Below are 18,994 nucleotides of genomic sequence, written 5' to 3'. Positions count from 1 at the left end.
AAAAGTTAACTTAGGCAAGTCGTAAGCTGGAAAGTCTCTATTGATAAAAACAATGTTACTAAGTTCAAAGGTTGATTATAAAATTCAGTTGGACGTAGAAATGAAGCAAATTAGCAAACTGAAACCCCTCAAGACGAAAAAAAACAATGTTCTTTGTTCTCGTCTGACGGAAATATTCAGAAGAAAAAGAAAAATTTTGACAAGGCAGCCTGAAGAGCTGCGATTTACAGTATTCTCCCAATTGCGATTATTGACCGCAATCGATTTGACTACAATTTCTGACGGAAATTTCGGGTTCATCGTTATAATCTTTTTCATTTCTTCTCTTTAAGAATGGTGAAAATAAAGTCGCTCGAAGTTATCCGCTAATCATAGTTCCCAATGAAGAACACCATCGCTTTTCTCTCAAACAACGTTTGTACCCTTACATGAGCGAAACAAAGCGTCTCCTTTATCATAACCGAACGCATCTCGAACTAATATTCTCCGAACTTATCTGTGATTAAAATAATAATATCACAATCCGTTGTCCATGTTACAAAAGAGCCGACAAGTTTCCCGCGAAGCACCGTCAAAAACCCCGCTCATTGTCAAGTCTGTGTGGCTATTACCGCTTCGTAAGCCACTGGAATAACATATTTTCATCAGCAGATATTTCAAAACACCGGCGGTAGGATGAGAAGGACGACATATGCGCTCTGGACATCGCTTCGATTCGACTCGACCTCACTCGCCTGAAGCTATCAAAACACACAGGTAATTAGTTTTCAGCGACTAACACGTTACAATTGCATTCGTTACGGCTTCGTGAGGATTTTCCCTCGAAACTTGACGGAAGTTTAGATATATCTGCATGAAAAATTCGTTTCTCGAGCTAGATTGAATAAATTGAAAGAAACTAAGGGAATGCAGCTGATGATCTATTGACTTAATCATTCTCGTTTTTGTGAGAACGTATTGAAATACATTAAAGCAAAGAACTCTTGAATGAAGCGATAGAACAGAACAAGAGGGAATTCTCAATGAGTCCTCTCATTTTTTCCTGAATAGAGTTATACATTTTTCATGACACTAAGCGGTTTCTTTGAGTCAAAATAAGCAATGAAACCGAATATAGCAGGCGGTGATGTGAGGGCTTCCTTGTCATAAAAAGAGCCGGATCCGTGTCATCCGTGGCCAAACAGAACCGAAAACTCAACAAACTGTGAGCCTATACACTTAAAGCTTATAAAGAGTTTCCATTATTTAAAAATAAGGAAAATTTATTAGTCCGGTTAAAGTGAGTTTGCTTCGCGTCTTTTTGGAATTGTACACTACATTGCATCCTAAACGTAACCGCTCAGCTCCTTCGGTTACAAAGAGACTTACCACCGTAAGGAAATTACATCTTCCTGATTATTACCCCAAAGACTATTGTTTGTGCCGCCATGTGATACTTGAAACCCTTTTTTCCTAAAGTATGACGATGGATATATTTATTTTTGCTGAAAGTTTAACTGCTCTCAAGAAATATTCAGGAGGTCGGCAGCAACAAATTTGTCTTGAAAGTCATTTTGAAAAGTTTTTTAAGTGCATCGAAAGACGAAAAGTTTGTCTTAATGATAGACGGCTTTGGAGCCGTTTTTGTTACATTTTTACTGGGCATATATGAGTATTGTTCATTTCGACAATTATATCTGGTTTTTGATAAAAAATCGTGCTTTATTTTTCCCATGAAAAGTTTCACTTCGTACTGGTACGTTTTTCATCTATTTTTTGCTTAAAGCACATTTTATATGAAACAAGACAAAAAATAAGTTTGGAAAACATTTCAGTTAAACTTCTCAGGGAGATTTACCCTGTTCAAAATCTCAAAGGGGCCGGTTTAAATTTCAAAGCTAACTGAAGGAAAGTAGAAATTCTCAATGTTTTGACATTGAAAAGGAAACCCACGGTGTCAGATGAAAGACAAATCATTCGAGAAGTCGATACATGCTGTTTAGAGGCTCCAAACCATGGTGATTACCATAAAAGAGTGGTATACTTGATTCTGAAAACTCCAGTAATGTTCTAAGCATTTTTCTAAGCATGATGAAAAATGGTCAGGAATACTTTTATTTTGAGCAAGCACTGGTTAAGGAGACAATATGGAATTGAATGGGAGAGAAAAAGCAAAACCATAAACTTAATCAGTATACCAAAACGCAGAATTTTTTGTTGATTCTCTCCCGTCGGCAGATCGACGTTTTCTCGTATATCGTCAGAAAAGAGTGGGGAACTGCGCTTAAGGAGTAAAACAAATATTATCCGACTTCCTTAAACTTATCTCGCTAAGCTAAGGGATGTTTCATTGAAAAATTATGCAGTTAAGATTCGGCTTTGGAAATTCAAACGTCCTAAAAAGACACCGCGAACAATGCCGACATAATTTGTTGGAATCATTATGAAAATTTGAAAGAGTCGGTATCTTTTCCTCTCCAAAAACAAAGAGGTTCACTTTAATACAAAGTGTCTGGTTCAACAGGCTCTGCTGCCATAATTGTTATTTTCAAAAGAGAAAATTAGAATACAGAACTTTGAAAAGCTATTTGGATTTCTCATTGACTATTTTGCACAGCGAAAATAACCGCAAAACGCTTTTAACATGAAAGGATTTATGAAGCTAAAGATACCGAATTAGACAGCCGGCGACCCTCTTCGCTAAAACGGAGGAAATAATAGAAAACTTATGCAGATCTACAGTCATATTGGCTTGGGTGGATGCTGCGATAAAGAGAGGACAATTTCTGACAAATTTCTGACCGGCCTAACAGGCGCCTTTAAATTTCCCTCGGTAAGGGTAACAATTAGCAGGATCAACTAAGCTCACTCTTTTCGATTCTCCAATGTCTCGAATTCAATAAGCTGCCTTTTTAAACATTACGTGAAGGAAAACGGCATAACTTCCACATATTTCTTATTCAGTAGCAATTAAAGAATGCTTTAGGAGTAAACTGCAGTGGCCGGACGGTACGGCATTCCGTTAATACTAGTCAATACGCGATCATCGCAGCTTTCCTTACTTTACAGAGGATGTTCAGATATTTCAGAGGATTTTTCAGGATAATCTGTAAGGATTTGATCGATTTGTTGCGACTTAAATTAATTTTTTTCTAAGGTTTTTTTTTCACAAATAAGTATTTATTCGGAAATTTTTTGTGCGATTGTTTTGATTTGTTTTGATATGAGATGATTTTTTTTGTTTGTTTGCGTCTTTGTCTTTTTTTGTTTGTGCGATATTTTGAAATTGGAATTATAATATCAGTATGATCAGTATTAGAGTTATTTAATAACCCAGACCAATGTACGTAGTCCAGTAATTTTATGACTAAACTTAGACTCAACGTGCGCTCTGCGTCCTGAGTTTCCCTACCAGTAATCAAAACTTTTCAAAATCGTCTTCACAAGTGTTTGAAATTCGATTATGGATACCACCCTTTTTAATTTTACTTAGCAGCGTGGGCACTGACCTAGCCAAGTCTCGATCTTTTTTTATCCTTTTCTCTTCATATTTTGGCAGTTTATTTCCATTTAAAAACTAAAATGTTTCTCCAATTCGACCCACGTTGGACACTACTTTCTTTATTCGAGGATTTCATGCTTTTCAATTGTGCAAACTGGCCAGACTATGTGGTCGGGTGCAGGCGCTCGATGGATATTTTAGCTGACATCATGTTGACTTTCAGTTACATTTGCTGATTACACAGTAACCTCGTTCCCAAGGGGAAAAGCCAAAAGGCCAAAGGAGGTGGATGTCACATACAAACACGTGACTATAAATTTTGATTTTAAACCATTTTGATGGCTGATTAATCTCCCTACCTTTCGGAAGAGTCAACGAGTCACAAGAGGTCAATGTCATGCGAGATGAAGAAAGCTTTCGCCTCCCCCTCCGCCAGTGACCAATGCAACAGGAATCTCTGAACGAATATCTAAGCTTTTCTGGCATTCAATTGTCTCTTTGAAACTAAAAAAAGCAAAAACAAAAAGCTTATAAGCGCTTGTAGTAATTAGCTTAACTCGCCTGGCCCTCAACTTAAGACTTAAAGGGCATGTAAACCCAAAAATACATGTTTTTCTTATACTATGTAAAAAGTGGCGTAGAAAACGAATTTGAAATTAGTTTTGTCCAATTCGACTTATTTTAGGAGAAAATCGGCATTATCAACTGAAATTCCATTTCCGGTAAAAACAATAGCGAGAAGTCGTGACGTAAGCGGTGGAACCAAAATATTGCGCAATACATATTTCCCAGTAGAACTGGTGTGGGAGTTCGTGTAAGTAGCGGTAGTTCGGAAGATGTTTTTTCAGAAGGTAGCGACTCGAATGCCTTAAGCTTAGTACATGACAGCGCTGGGGATAATCCAGAATCTTTAGGAGAGTCTGGGCCACGTCCGCCGCGTAGGGTTCACCGAAGCGATCCGCACGAAGACAGTACAGAACATGTCGACAGCGATGCGACCGTCTCGGAAACTCAGACTGGTATTTAATTTACTTTGTGATTTATTTGTATTTGACATGAAAATGCAATACAGCGAGGGTACAATCTAAAGGAATGCAACAGAATTTTTTTAAACTTGAGCTTCTGAGAGTGTTTTATATAAAATTATCAAAGGTGCGAGTGTGGAACTTGTCAACCAATGCCGAAAACTCATGAAAGTGTTTGTTGTACGGAAATCGGGCAATTGTGGCAAAATGGCCTGAAACCCAGATAAGTTGTATCACTGAGCATCCAGGTTTTCAGTCAATTTGCCTCGATTTCTGGGTGCTGGAGACGGCCAAGTACGCTTACAGGCAGCAGTAAAGCACAGATAATCACACCAGAAACGACTAAGCTAAATATTTTCTGTTTCATCTGTTTTGTTACATTTTGAGATCGATTTACTTGAGTTGTTTCTGCCATTGATTTAATAATACAATACTAGAGCTAGTTGTTTTTCGCTTCTTTCCTGGCAGGAAATTTCGCTAAATTGCCTACAGATAGCTTGTTCGTTGGTGTTGGGGATATCTCAGCAAACACTTTAGGGTCGCTGTGCTATCTTGTGCGGTAAACAATATCCTGCATCTCAGAAGCATTTCCATCGATAAAACAAGTTGTATCATGTGCATTTCCTTGTGTGGCCTTCATAATTATCCAACCCTGTTTGTGTTTGCTTCGATTTGCATTATTGAAAAGATAGTTTTGCAAGCTGAAATCAGGATCTTTTAAGTTGTACTCAAAATGATGAATATTATTGTCCTACTGACCTTTGAACGTATTTTCACTGCTGTGAAAACCGTGACACAAATTCTTCTGCTTTTTCTCTGCAGGGTTTCTCAAAGGAAGCACTAAGTGGGGCTGGCATGGATTTTCTTATAGAACATAAGGGTTGATTATGGGATCCTGTATAGAATTCTTTGTATAGAACCGACAAAATTCCAGATCACGTTATAACACACTGATATCAACGAATTCTCTTTCTTTGATACGTGTTTCGACAGGCAAAGGTTCAGACATGTCAGTGTCTTTTACGGGCTCAGCGCTGGCTCCCAAACAACTGGCTTCCCCATAATCTTTCATTAAATGAGAAAAAAGATGTTTTTGGAGAACCAATAAAGCTATTGTTGTTTAATTAACGAAACGTTCTCATGTAAATCGATTTTGTACTTTCTCTGTTGACCTCTAACTTTTGAAGAGCTCAACTTCTTTCTCAGTTTGGTGAGCCACTTCCGAATCCTCGTCGTCTGCCGACTGTATGGGTCGTTTTTCGTCTTCCGAATAATTTGCTTCTGGTGAGGCCTGAATCGTCGGTACAGCACCAGGAATAAAAATGACTGCTACAAACAACAGAACGTTCGAACGGCTCGACGAAATCGGCTATTTTCACTTGAACAAATTTCACAAATTGTCGCTTCAAATTTGCGTCATTTGGAAATATTTGCATTGTATGCCCAGTTTTGTTTGAATCAGTACAAAACTGGACGGCACAACGCTTCACCATTACGAAAAAATTGATTATATTGAAGCAAACTGTACGTAAAAAAATCATGACGAGACCAGCAAACAACGGCTGTAGAAAAGACTCCTTCGTGCCTCACGCGATTATAAAACGAGACTTTGGAGGATCCACCCGTGACGTCACAGGAAAGATGGCGCCATTCAAGATGGCGAATGTTTCGAATTTGGAAGAGCTTTTACAATATGAAAATGGACTTTTGAGAATAAACGAATGGTACCTTTGGTGTACTTGATATATTTACTAAACATCTATGTGAAAAGAAAATGAACGTTTTTTGGGTTTACATGCCCTTTAATCACGAGACCGCCTATTTCAAAACATTATTTCAGATTCCTTTTCCATCACCGGAGAGGTTCTTTTCGTCTTCTTTTGCTGAGAGTAAAAAATACGAACAGGTATGCAATACGGCCTTTGCCGGTGTTCCATACAAATTTCGGTTTTCCTTTTATCGTAACCGATAGCTTTTCCTAGTTATCAGGACCATTTTCACTTATGGTCTAAATAGCTTTTTCTTCTTGTTGTTAACAGATAAGACAGATGATGATGAATTCGTTTCAAGCTGATCTTACTGGGAGAAGTTTAGATCTTTGAAAAGTTTTTTGTGATTTTCTTTTGATAGGAACATTCAGAAGACAAAAAATTAAAAAGACCACTTTAAAACGCATGGTATTTTCAGAACAAGAACAAATGCCATTTTGATGCCTTCTTTCCAGATAATTCGAATGTTCCATGGGGTCAAAGTGTTTTAAAGAGGAACGAAGCCCTCCAAAAGGTGAGTTATTTCAGTACGTATGTTACTTTCTTTGAGAAAATTTTCAAACTTCGACTCTCAGTGACAAGGGAATTGAACAGATATGAAAAATGCGTTGGTTCGAAATAAAGAACACTCTTGTTTGTAAAATACGTTTCCGGATTATTTTTCACGGGATTTTTGTTGAGTGTTATACTCCATGTGTAAAGGATGTCTACTGAAAAGCTTCCTTTGTATGGACTTGAGCTTTCACTGGCCATCATTGAGTTTTACCAAAACAAAAAATGGATTTTAATCGGAGGCACCTAAAAAAAAATATGCTTCAAGATCATAAAAATAACGGATGGTATTTCTGTGAAATTGGGCTGAAGTAATTCGTGTGTATATGTTTACTGTTGTAGCCTAATATGCTAAAGCTTATTAGAAGACATTCCTCTGTAATTATGGTTCCTTCAAAGTGTTTTGCGTTTTTTTTTTATCATCGACATGTCCGAATGGGACTGCAAGGCAACTTCAAAAAATTTGTGCGAACTGTTCTTCAAAATCATTGGCAAGCACAGGTATCAAGTAATCGTACTTGATGTCGCAACTGGCGTTAAATAAAAACTGACGAAGTAATGGTATCTTGGAATGAAAAATTAACTTCTAGAGGTCAATGTAAATTTAGAAAGGTGATCTAAAAACGATGCTGTGACATATCGAAAGATCGCTCGCTACGTGCAAAGAGTGGGACTGCTGTGGCTCACTACGTTGCTTTCCCAGCTGATGAAAGTAACTTACGGCCTGTGTTCCACTTATCAAGCGCTGCAGACTTAACCTTCGTGTGACAATGGGAATTACCCAGTGCTTTCTAGAACTGTCATGCTCAGTATAGTCAAAATGGGGGATATAAGAGAAACTTTGCGTATGATTCAGTGGGACTATAGAATGCATGCTGGGGAGCAAAATAACTCGGCGTTTAATTTCTACAAAACCACCGCTCTCTCTCTTTCAAGAGTTCATTAATCTGTTGGATCCTCTAAAGATAAAGGATTGATTTGTACCTTTTTTTATGGTCATTCAATATCACATTTGAGTGCTCAATTATGGAAGTAAACAACTCCCAGACAAGGCGCTTTGTTTTCTTGTTATATCAGCCTTTTCCAAAATATTGATCACATTCACATGATTGCGCTTGATAATGCATCAAAATATTCTGAACTACACCAGAATGATCAGTTTTACATTTGATTGAAGCGGCAAATTATAAAGTAAAGTATAAGAGTTAACCAAGGACATTCGAACGTTTACGATATCGTTACCAGGGTCACCATTCTTTTCTCCCTGACCCCTTCCCCACTTGCCGTAAGGATTTGAAAAGGAAAGACCTGAGAACGAGGGATGAGGACTATTAGCCCAGGTGTATCAGCCAAGAAAATTGCAGAACTTTCCGATCTTTTCTTATAAGTGGACTCACAGTCCTTCATATAAAACTCTATATAATCGCCAAGAGTGTCCGCTTTTTGCCGTTAATGTTGAAACCAGTTCAAAACATTTTTTAAAGGAGCGGGTCGAATACACCTTAGTTCTTTTATTTATAACAATTTACCGTGCGCAGCCGTGTGTAGCTTCCCTAGATTCAAAAGAGTTACCTGACCACTCCAAAACTATCTTCAAATGTACTTAAACTTTTAGAATCTATATGACGCCATTTTTTTTTCAATGCAAAGAATAAAACACTCATTAACTAGGCTGCGCAGTCAAAACCGCAGGGAGGTTCACAGAGTTGCTGGTAAGGCAACGAAGAAACACTGAGAAAAAAAGGGAACAGAGACGTCGCAGGTCACAAATTATCAGCCAGGTGGCTAGATGGTGGCTTCTGTTGTTAAATTCAAGAGTGTTTAAGGGATACAGTTTGGAAAGCTTAGGTTGATCTTTGAAATCTAAAAGGGTGGTCAACATCAGCATTTCATTTATGACTTTAATTGCGGAGAAGACTTGAAAAAACATGATCTTAACTCAATTCATTAACTCAGTGTAGGAATCTGTTGTAATTAAAGTTGAAGGCACCCACCCCACCCAGGAAACTTGCTATACTGGCCGCCCCTAATGGAAAAATCGCTCATGCGCAGCTGGTGAGTTTTCTTCCGACTTGATTCAACATGGCGTTTACTGACGAGACAACATTCGATTACTGAAAAAGCGTAATAGTAATGTGGTGTGTTATGGCTTGATGGCGTCCTTAGTTGATTGAATGTTCAGTTGACTGGATGGACCCGAAGGGTGTAGTCACAACTCAATCAGACTTAAGTCGGCATTAAATTGAAACGTTCATCACAGAAACTCTGGTTCTGAGGACAGCGCTTGAGCATTTCGAGCTGCGATTGACTTTTGCACCTATTGCTGTCTCAACCCGATTTAGGCAAATTGATTTGACTTCGCAAAAGACTTTCAGCCGAGTTTTAATGATGTAGAACGTTTAGCTAAGTGGATTGAAAAATATTCCTCTGGGAACAAGACTGGAGATAAGTGGGATGCTAATATCACCTAGGGAACAGGGGTCACGTAAGTGGAACGAAAATTTCTTCCCCTGAGAACCGGGGTACAGGTAGTGTGATTGGGTAAAATTTAGAATCGAGAGAAGAGGAGGAGATAATCGGGATAGTGATATTGCCCTGGAGTACCGGAAAGTAGATAAGGGGAAAGGTTAATATCACCCCCAGGGAACGGGAGGGCTGACTGAGTATCCCTTCTTGTTGACGCTGTCTTTAACAGAAGCTTTAATACCTGAATGTCAATAAATATTACAGAATGATGTGAGTTTGTCAGCACTTAACCTCGGTACTTGAGGAATGATGACATTAAGACGGGAGCGGGAAGTCGGAGCGGAACTGAATCCACTGCCGGCGGCGTTAAGTTTCTCACTGATCTGAAAAGTTCATCAAAGATCTTCACGAAACATCTAATTGACGAAGGCCTCTCTTGGTAAAAAAAATATTATTTGAAATAATTTTTGAATTGAGAAAAATGTGTTCTTCATCCTCTAAAGAGGGGTGTAAGATTATCAGCCAAAAAAATTGTCGGCTCATCCAATCATTGTGCACCTCTCAAAACACGCAATGAATACTTTGATAAAAATACGCACCGCATGCACCAATATCGCTGATTGCTGCCGAGTTATATTAGTACCTCTGATTGTGATGAATGTTCATATGGAAGGACCAGGCGAAGATACGGTCTTTTAATATGCGATGAAAAGATAATTTTGGACCCTCATTCACACTAAGAATATGAATTTTATTTTGTTATTGTTTCGGTAAAGGTGATAAGCCCGCGCCGATTTTTCTACCGCCATAGTGCCACAGCCGGCTACAGCTGCCAGAGAGGAAACTGAACATCAGTCGAGCCGCAATTGAAGCATTTTCAATTGCTTTTCACTGTTTGTGTTTTTCCAGGCATTTTCCGGAACCCCTGTTTCTCACTTGCTGTCGCTAAAAGCTTTCACACGATAGCTCCTAAACAATACGCGCCAGTATTTAGTTCTCGTTAACACCTCTTAAATCAAGCACCTTTTTTCAAAATTTTCAGACCTCAAGCAGACTAAAGCCAAATTCTAAAATCCCTTTGATTGAAGAGAGTCGCCCTAAGTTTTATTGTAGGACAAGGCCCGCCAGGTCAAAGTTATCTATTAATGTCTCCATATTTAGAGAACTTAACCTAAAAGTTTAACCTGCGAATTTTTCAGCATGGGTTTTGGCAAAGTTAATCAGTAAACAGAAAATATGTAACTTACTACGTGTTACTAAATGATGAAAAGATTTCATAGACGACTTGGAAAAAAGTCAAGGAGAAGGGCTTGTGGAGACAGAGGTATGAAAAAATGGCCTTTTTTCTATAACCCCTCTCCAATCTCGAGCTTCTCTCAAGTTGTCCACTTAAAATATTCATGAAATTTTATCTGTCTTAAACAAAGTGACTTTATGTAAACATAACTCGCCGAATGTTTTGTCAGACTTTTCAATCTCCATTCTGTTCAACTCTTCAAAATTCAGTTTGTGTAAAAAATCAACGATTACTCCTGCCGATCATTTTAAGTTTTCTGATAACGTTTTGCTTGGGACTGGCGGCATTGTTGTTACATATCGGGATGAACATGTCCGGCCAGCCAGATGCCGGCTGAAGACCTGTCAACCTCCGAAATGCTATATTCTCTAAATCAAATTCTTCGTCGGAAATGCATTGAAGCCGTTATTTTACAAAATCAGGGAGAGCGGTGTTTTGTATTAAAGCAAATATTGAGATCTTCTTGCACGAAAGTCTTTCGGTGTCATCGTTTTTTTTTATACCAAAAACCGCACCATCTTTTCAGAAGAGCAATGTTGAAAGACACGAAAGTGCAATGAATTTCTGTTTTCATTCCTTGTTTAACCAACTTCAGAAAAATTGTTTCAGCTCTAATGAAGAGCAGTTTGATGGTTTGCTGTTAGATTGATATGGAAATCATGGAATAATTGAAAAAATTGATCGAAAGTTAACCGCAATCAACAACTAATTTATCGTATGGTTTAGAGGGGAAATATATCGTTTATCAGATTCATTTTTCTCGTCTTTATTGCTGTAACGTTGAGGAAACAGAAGATACTGATATACAATCCACCGTAAGTGCAAGCGAAGGTTCACTTCTACAAAATTAGTACTCTACTCTAATTGGCTACTTTTAGTGCCAGCCAATAAAATCGCAGCTTTTTCTCATTAAGCTTTGATTAGAACAATCGAATCAATTTCTGTCAGTCGCACAAAGCAGTAAGCCGACTTCTCTCTGTACTTCAAACGGAGCGAGGTAACTGGGCCATTCCGCCAGACTTTTGCGTCCAAGTTTTCCTGCATCATTCTTTACTTACAATTGTGGCCTATGTAGTAGAAATGAGCTGAAAGCATTCTTGATATGGGAAAGAAGTACAGCAAACAAGGTAAGGTTCTGTGTGACGAAGGTCGCCGAGCACGTTCGCTCGATGGCTTAACTCTTCAAGACAAGATGCCATAATTACATGTTTAATATACCACCGTGCGTATTCTCGGCGTGAGGCTTAACTTTGTACTCTTCCTCATCAAGATTCTTTTCCTTTCTAGCGTGGATATCAAGAGAGGGACCCGAAGGTATCATAGTCGAAGAACGAGCCAAGAGCTGTGAAATTTGCCTTGTTTATTTTTCGCTGCCTTTGTGCAGTGTTCACGCCGATCTAATGATTTCTTTTCGTTTTCTCCTTCTGCTCTTGAAAACAGGGGACTGCGTGGCGGAAAATGACGCTACAAATCTGACTTTGGATTTCACTGAAGAACCGAAAGAAAAGGCTACATGTACGGCCGACTTCACATACAAGGGCTACCCTGTCAATGTAGTGAGTATAATATAATTGATTTGCCGTTTATAGGGAATGATTGATTCTTCAGCCGAGACCCATATATACCATCTACCCTAATATCAACATGTGAGGTGATTAAAACTTTTTTTAACATGCCATTCGCAATAGCAACTTTCTTGTGTGAAAAGGAAGTGTTTTCCTGTGGTTGTTGGTAGCTAGCGAGTGACGGCTTTGATAGCTGTCGGTTTCGACTGAAGTGATAAAACAACAGAGCCACTCGCAAAGGTCAACACCACACCATCGTATGGTTCGACTTGCGCTCGTGATTTGTCATTATAGCAAATTGCTTTGCGTTCCTAAATGAACTCAGCTCGCTACTCCAAATAACATCGGTCTCATTTCTGCTGACTTGTGGTCACATTTTGAGACGCGAATTGAGATATGTATGACGACGTTTTAAAACTCTCTGGGTAGACTAAATAAATCGGTATCTTTTTCTGAGATATTTAATTTTTGGCAGATTGATCGAAATATGCGTGTGGCAGTTAAACGTGGAAATGGTGAAGGAGTCAAAATTCCAAAATGCGTAATCGATTGTTACTTCTCTTTGCTTTAAGCCAGAAATACCTTCAAAGAGAGCGATTTCCGTCTATTCCTCGGCATTCGTGATCATGACACTGGTTTATTGAGCGGGCCTCCTTGAATAACCGTAAATAACTTTGAGCCTGTCAACAGAGGAGCGGCAGGCTGAAAGATTTCTGATGATGTTTCCTGAAATACAAGGGGACATGTTTCCTGCACGCCTCACTTTCTCACACGCTCTCTCTCTCACATTCAATCTGATATAGAGTATTTGAATGTGAAAGAAAATAAATACATTTGTGTGTGTATAACATGCTTAAGTAAGTGTGTACTGCCTTCATAAACATGTTATGTTTATTTTAGAATGTCACCTCTCGTTTTTCGAAGTCCATGTGTAGCGAAAGAAATGTTCAAGAGATGAACTACGTTTCTCTCCATTGAAGATTTCTCCTGATTTGTTCTGAAGTGTTGGAAAAACAAATTTTTAGAGAAGTTTCTAGCATGTAGTTTCGTCGTGACGTATTGGGTAATACCAAGAAAGCTTTCCGTTTTATGTTTTATCTGAACCTTGAATTAGTTTTCCCTGCTGTTAGCGAAATCAAACCCCTATATTTGCAGAAACATACAGCCTACTTTATTTTTGTGGCTAAACTTTGATTACGAACCGAAAGAAAACATTTTAATATATATTTATAATGCCCTTTTTGTAGAAAACTTAAACGCAGTTTTCAGCCTTTTTTTTCAGATTTTCTGTCACAAGTGATTTGAAAAAGAGAACACAATGCCGCTCAATTACGCAAACTAATATAACTTTTAAGAAAAATTATGGTAATTTTACAACAATATTAATTATGCAGTTCTAAAACTAAATCAATGTTAACTCATTGTAGTGGATGACAGCTAAGATTTTGTCCTTTTGTCTTGTGGTTAGAATGATTTAATTGTTTTTGAAGCGTAGGAATTTAAATTGAGCCGCTGAAGTCAAGTATCAGAGATCACGTTTCGTTCTTGGTAGAAAGCTCCTTAAAAGCATTTTTCCCTTTGCTGATGTCATTCCTTCACATTCTTCATCTAGAAAACATTGCTGCAGAGCTATGTCCTCAAATGTATGTAATGTAAGATAAGTTCCTCCATAAAGAAGCTTATTCAGCCACAAGCATCTTGTGCCGCAAAGTTCAGCAAGATTCATGTTGCAGTCCTTAGCACAATTATTGTGGCTCTTCCCTTGCTAATCTGTTGCACAATTCTGCTTCAATGTCTTTCAGCCCCCTTTGCTTGGGAACAATATTTGAATTATTTTATTTTGTTTGTCTTTCTCAAAGCTGCAAGATGGACACTGTGGATCAGAAAAAGAGTTCTGTAAAAAGTATCCTTACTATGACTATCCCATTGAAGGTGTGTTGTGATATTCTTTTGCCAGAACTCTTGGTAATTGTTTTGACTCTATTTTAACTTAGAAATATGGACTAGTTCATCTGGATTATATTTAATTAGATTTAATAATTAAATAATGTCTAATGAATATGAGTGGTATTTTTTAAACTCTTTGTAAGCTTTTTAAACACACTTTAGAGCCTCTTTATCAGTCAGTTCAAACATTCTTAAGGCAATTTTCATAAACTAATTATTCCTAATCCACCCTCAGAAAGAGAATTTTTGTTTAATGAGGAAATCTTTTGGAAAGTGCAAGATCTCTAACCAACAGGAACTATATTTGTTTTTCACATGATTGCCATCAAGCAGTGTTACTTTACACACAAATACTTTCACTGAAAAAAAGTCCTTTGGATAAATTGACTATAGCTCTTATACAGAAAAATTTTCCCATACCTTGGGGGCGACATTCGTGTTACTTATCACATATGGTTCAGTAACAAGATAATTGCGGTCAACATTCTCTGTTGTGGTATAGTGTCAAAGTAGGTCACAGTCTAAATGATTGGATTGATTTTAATACAGCTCCATCCCTATCTCTAAATCCTGGGTGGAATAAAGAAAAGCATTAAACTTCTTTGCCCCCTCAAAACAATGTGGAAAGGAAGTGCATGGCTGAAACGATTGAAGGAGTGGTTCATCTTGTTACGATGACCACTTTTTACTTGGGCCTAGAAGGATCTTGCTCATATGCAGCATTGTTCTTGTCTACACATGTAGATTAGGAAATTAAGAAAATCTGCAATGGGGTGTTCTGAAATGATTAAACAAAACCTGAGTTATTGAAATCTATCAAATGCATTTTGAAGCTTTTCCAGAAAGTGATGTTATTGCTATTTTATATCTTTAGATTTTGCTTTCTTACATAATGTCAACCCTAAATAGCGGTAGATATATGTTTTCATGAACATGTTAAGAATTCAAACCAAGCTTGTCTTTGTCCTTGATTATAAAAAACTGCCTTTCAAAAGACCCTCTCTATGAAGACAAGGGAAGGAATTAAGCTGCTCTGAAAAATATTAAATGTGTGATGCTTTTTTTTTTTTCCTCTTGGTAGTTGTTGAATTACCTGATGAACCAGATGGTAAAAGATTTGAGCTGTTTTTTGAGCGTGAAGGACAGGTTGAAGCTTCTACCCAAACCACGAGGCCAATCACGGTAAACGTTAAACCTCTCCTAAAAGAACATCTTTTAGATTTGTTTAAAAAAAATACCTATCACAAAACTGTATGTAGAACATGTGCAGAGAGTTTTTCTTTTTTGTTTTAGCGCGTGAAACAGGGGATTAACTCTTGATCTCCTTCACGTGATTTTCATTTTACCAACTCTTTTTTTTTTTTGATATAGCCAAAATTACAGTAATTGAATAAAGAGGATAAGTGTCAAACTGTGGTGCTGCATCTGTGGGGGCTATTTAAGGGTAATTTGGTTATATCAAAGCTGATGTTTAAAGTGCAATCCCTTCATTAGAGAGAAGAGAGATATTGCGGTTTGCATATTGTTTATATACAGAAACAGAGCATCTGCTATTGATGGGAAACATGGTAACTGTGGAAATTGAGAATAAATTGGTTGAATGAAAAGCATTTGTAAAATTACATAACTGGCCTTTCAGAAATGAATACTATTTATTATAGTTTGAGTCAGTAAAATGACAAGGACTGTCTTAAGAATTTTCATGCTCTACATGAAACTTCATTGTCTTGCTCTAATAGAACCATTGGCTTCACTCTAATTATACTGCAATGTTTTACTGTACAGTACAGTAATGACTGCAAATTATTTTTTTGTACTTTTCTTATTTTATTGTAACAGTGCTCTAAAAGTGAACTATTTTACACAACAATATGTGACTTTCCCTCTACTTTGATTGGTTTATATTTTTACAGGCGGTAAGTGAATGTGGTCAGTCAATTAAATCAACAGGATCAGACCGGCAGGAATGGTCATACACCCTTTATGACTTTGAAGGCCAAGGCCAAGTCACTCGAGATGTAAGTTTTCTTTGTCCATAACAGGATTGATGTTACATTGGAATGTCAAAGCCATGGCTTAATATAAGTTGTCTAAGAGAAAATTATTGTGATAGAGTAGTAACACAAGTCCATGCAAATGGTTTCATGATATTCAGAGCTGGGAATATTGAGGGTCTACTATCTGCTTAAATTAGTTTCCTTCTCTATATGGTGTACCGTGAACAGAGTGTACTGTACATTAGGTAGAGGTAGAATTTTCTGGTAACTTGCAGAATTCTTGGAAATCAATTGAATTCTCGATATAACATATGCGATATTACATTGGAATGTCAGAGTCATAGCTTGATACAAGTTGTGGAGGAGAAAATTATGGTGTCAGAGTAGTAAAGCAGGGCATGCATATTCAGGGCTTGGGATATTAATTTAGTTTCCTTCAACAGATAGAAAACAGTGAGCAGAGTGTGCTTTATATTAGGTGGAAGTAGCATTTTCTGGGAACTTTCTAGAATTTGTGGTTTAATTAAGGCAAATTTCATTTAAACAGGGAGGATATTATGTTGTTACATTAAAATATTCTATTGCTGTTTCATTCTCTGTTGAAAAGCCTGGGTAGCAAAAAGGTTTTGTTTGACTCAGAGTATTCTTCATTTAAAAAAAACTATTTTAAGGAAATCTTTTGAAAATTACTGATCTAGTGAGCTTTTGATAAGCAAGAAGTACATGTATGTGAGAGATTTTCATTTAAAGGATAGGATCTTAAACTTTTTTCAGCCATTGCAAATCCTGAAATTAGTTCTCCCTCCAAGGAACAAGGATTATTTTGTTTATCTCCTCAAGCTGATGATAATTTGTTGTTGTAGGACGTGAAGAACCTTGTGAAGTCAATCTATGATGTCCTTGGCAAAAGCATTTCTCATCCCAAAGGAACACAAAAAGATCCTGTTAAAAAACTCTGTGTGAAATTGTCACTCTCAAAGGAAAGAGGCAGAGATCTTAATAGTAGGACAAGGCATGAATGTGTCCTGACTGGTAGTGGCTTTGAGGAACATCCCAGAAGGAGTAAAGGGAGAAAGTACCTTTCAATACAAAGAGAGGGGTCTTTGACTGTGAACCCTCCATCTACAGACTGCCTTGGTCAATTCAGACCTAAGAGCAGCCTGTGTGAGCCAATACAGTCAGAGCAACATGCCAGCAGCAGTGGGCATCCTCGCAGATCATCATCATGCAGGAGGTGTGAGCACAGGCAACCTGTTGACAAGGATTGTGTGAGAAATGACCCCCGAAGGAGTGCCAACCCTGTTGACTCAAAGGGAATGTATCATTTCCCTAAGAGAATGCAAACTGGGCCTGGAGAATGTAACCCACCAGTATCCAATAGCGAGGAAATGACCAGAGTTAAGGATTGGATCAATCAGTGGTGTCACATGTATGACAAGGGGGAGGAAGAACCCCGTGAAGAACACCACAGGCACAAACATAAGCTGCACCATCGACATCGTGTCTGCCAAACCAACAGCTGTGATATGGGCTGTGGCCTTCGTCGCTGCCCTCAGTACCTTGATCTTGCAACAGATCACCTAACCTACCCTTACCACACAGAAAGTCAGTCATTCCCTTTTGCAAATGGATCTCCCTCACCACAGCACAGTCACAGACACAGTGAATATCATCACTGTAAGCGCAACTTAACTAGAGACAGTGACTTATGTCATCAGGATGGACAACCAGTCATGCATCGCCATGAGCACCACCACCATCACAGTCACCATCATTATCATCACTATGTCAGCTAAATAACTTTGTTATTTAAATTCTACCTTTGACTAAAATCATTTTCACACAATTTATGGTTTTTAGGTAAGATTACATGTGGTGAAAAGTTATAACATTTATAGGGAACAAGCCTTGCTTGATGAATAGGACCTTGTAAAGAGGCACACTTTGTGATGAACAATAAGAACTCAAGCAAGGGGTTACTCTCAATTACTGGAAAATATTACTTTATGCAAAGAAGCAAGAATCTTTATGTTTTAAGACTTTTTTGTATAGCCTGTGAAATCAAGTTGAATTATGTATTTTCTACCTGTCTTGAAACTGCATGCATGAAGGGCAAACAGTATTGCAACTTGTCTCTGCTAGAATGGGATTGTTATATATTTCACTTTTATAATATCATACAATTTAATGTACATGATATTTGTAAGAATCATCAGATTATCCCAGACTGAAAGCAATATTTAACCATTGTTGTACTCCATTTAAAAACACCATGCATAGGTAAGGAATTTTAGACTGCCATGAAATGTGATTAAAGATAAGTAAAAAAATTTATTCATTCATGAAAAGTACTTTTGTAATTCTTTTACATGTAAAACAAAACAAAATGAACATTGTGATTTTAAATGCTTTTTTGATCAACAAAACAAATGAGCTCTTTATTTTTTATTAGGATTATTCACAGTGTAAACAGGAATTTGTCTTTTTTTTCAACTTTATTATTGACTTTTTCTAAGCCAGTTAGTTGTGAAGTATGAGTATATGCTTTATTGCTGTTTTATCCTCACTCTACAATTATTGCCCCTTTTTTAGAGTATAGTAGCCTTGGGAATCATATGAGGTAGACAAAAACTAAAATAGAATTTAGCTCACGGATAACAACAGGTATTCCAGGCAGTTGAGGAATGGTTCAGAAAAATTTTTTTAAAATCTAAAACCCTAGTTATTTGAATCAAAGGAAATTTAAAGTATATCTTATTCACATTGTATAAAATCATTTAAGAAGTATTTAACAATTCCAGTGTATATTCAACATTTACTGTAATAATAATATTATATATTTCACAATGCATCAGGCGAATCTGTCTGCTTTTATATTTGTATCTTGAATCTAGA

General features: G+C 37.5%; 1 protein-coding gene across 3 annotated transcripts; it reads left to right on the top strand.

Moving 5' to 3' along the window:
* Positions 1-651: 651 nt before the first annotated feature.
* On the top strand, positions 652-18,950 carry LOC113679026 (protein naked cuticle homolog 2). Of its 3 annotated transcripts, XM_089198861.1 has the most exons (8): positions 652-756; positions 6,731-6,789; positions 11,878-11,904; positions 12,031-12,146; positions 14,015-14,087; positions 15,184-15,284; positions 16,016-16,120; positions 16,963-18,950. In XM_089198861.1, the coding sequence occupies exons 2-8, from the start codon at positions 6,747-6,749 to the stop codon at positions 17,893-17,895; spliced, it is 1,398 nt and encodes a 465-aa protein (XP_089054987.1). In that variant the 5' UTR covers positions 652-756; positions 6,731-6,746; the 3' UTR covers positions 17,896-18,950. The 3 variants fall into 3 exon arrangements, with proteins under 3 accessions (XP_089054987.1, XP_027051754.2, XP_027051755.2); XM_027195953.2 differs by lacking the exons at positions 652-756; positions 6,731-6,789 and adding an exon at positions 11,164-11,717; XM_027195954.2 differs by lacking the exons at positions 652-756; positions 6,731-6,789; positions 11,878-11,904; positions 12,031-12,146 and adding an exon at positions 12,202-13,798.
* Positions 18,951-18,994: the final 44 nt, after the last annotated feature.

Source organism: Pocillopora damicornis, chromosome 3 (genome assembly GCF_964200805.1).
Source record: "Pocillopora damicornis chromosome 3, jaPocDami1.2, whole genome shotgun sequence".
Lineage (NCBI taxonomy): Eukaryota > Metazoa > Cnidaria > Anthozoa > Scleractinia > Pocilloporidae > Pocillopora > Pocillopora damicornis.
The sequence above is the reverse complement of the archived record's forward strand: the minus strand, read 5'-3'. Positions and strand labels throughout refer to the sequence as shown.

Excerpts from the sequence above, each read along its gene's own strand:
- LOC113679026 (XM_089198861.1), top strand. The coding sequence starts at position 6,747 with ATGGGGTCAAAGTGTTTTAAAGAGGAACGAAGCCCTCCAAAAG. Across the intron at positions 6,790-11,877 it reads GGAACGAAGCCCTCCAAAAG|CGTGGATATCAAGAGAGGGA; the intron begins GTGAGTTATTTC and ends TTTCCTTTCTAG. Across the intron at positions 11,905-12,030 it reads ATCAAGAGAGGGACCCGAAG|GGGACTGCGTGGCGGAAAAT; the intron begins GTATCATAGTCG and ends TCTTGAAAACAG.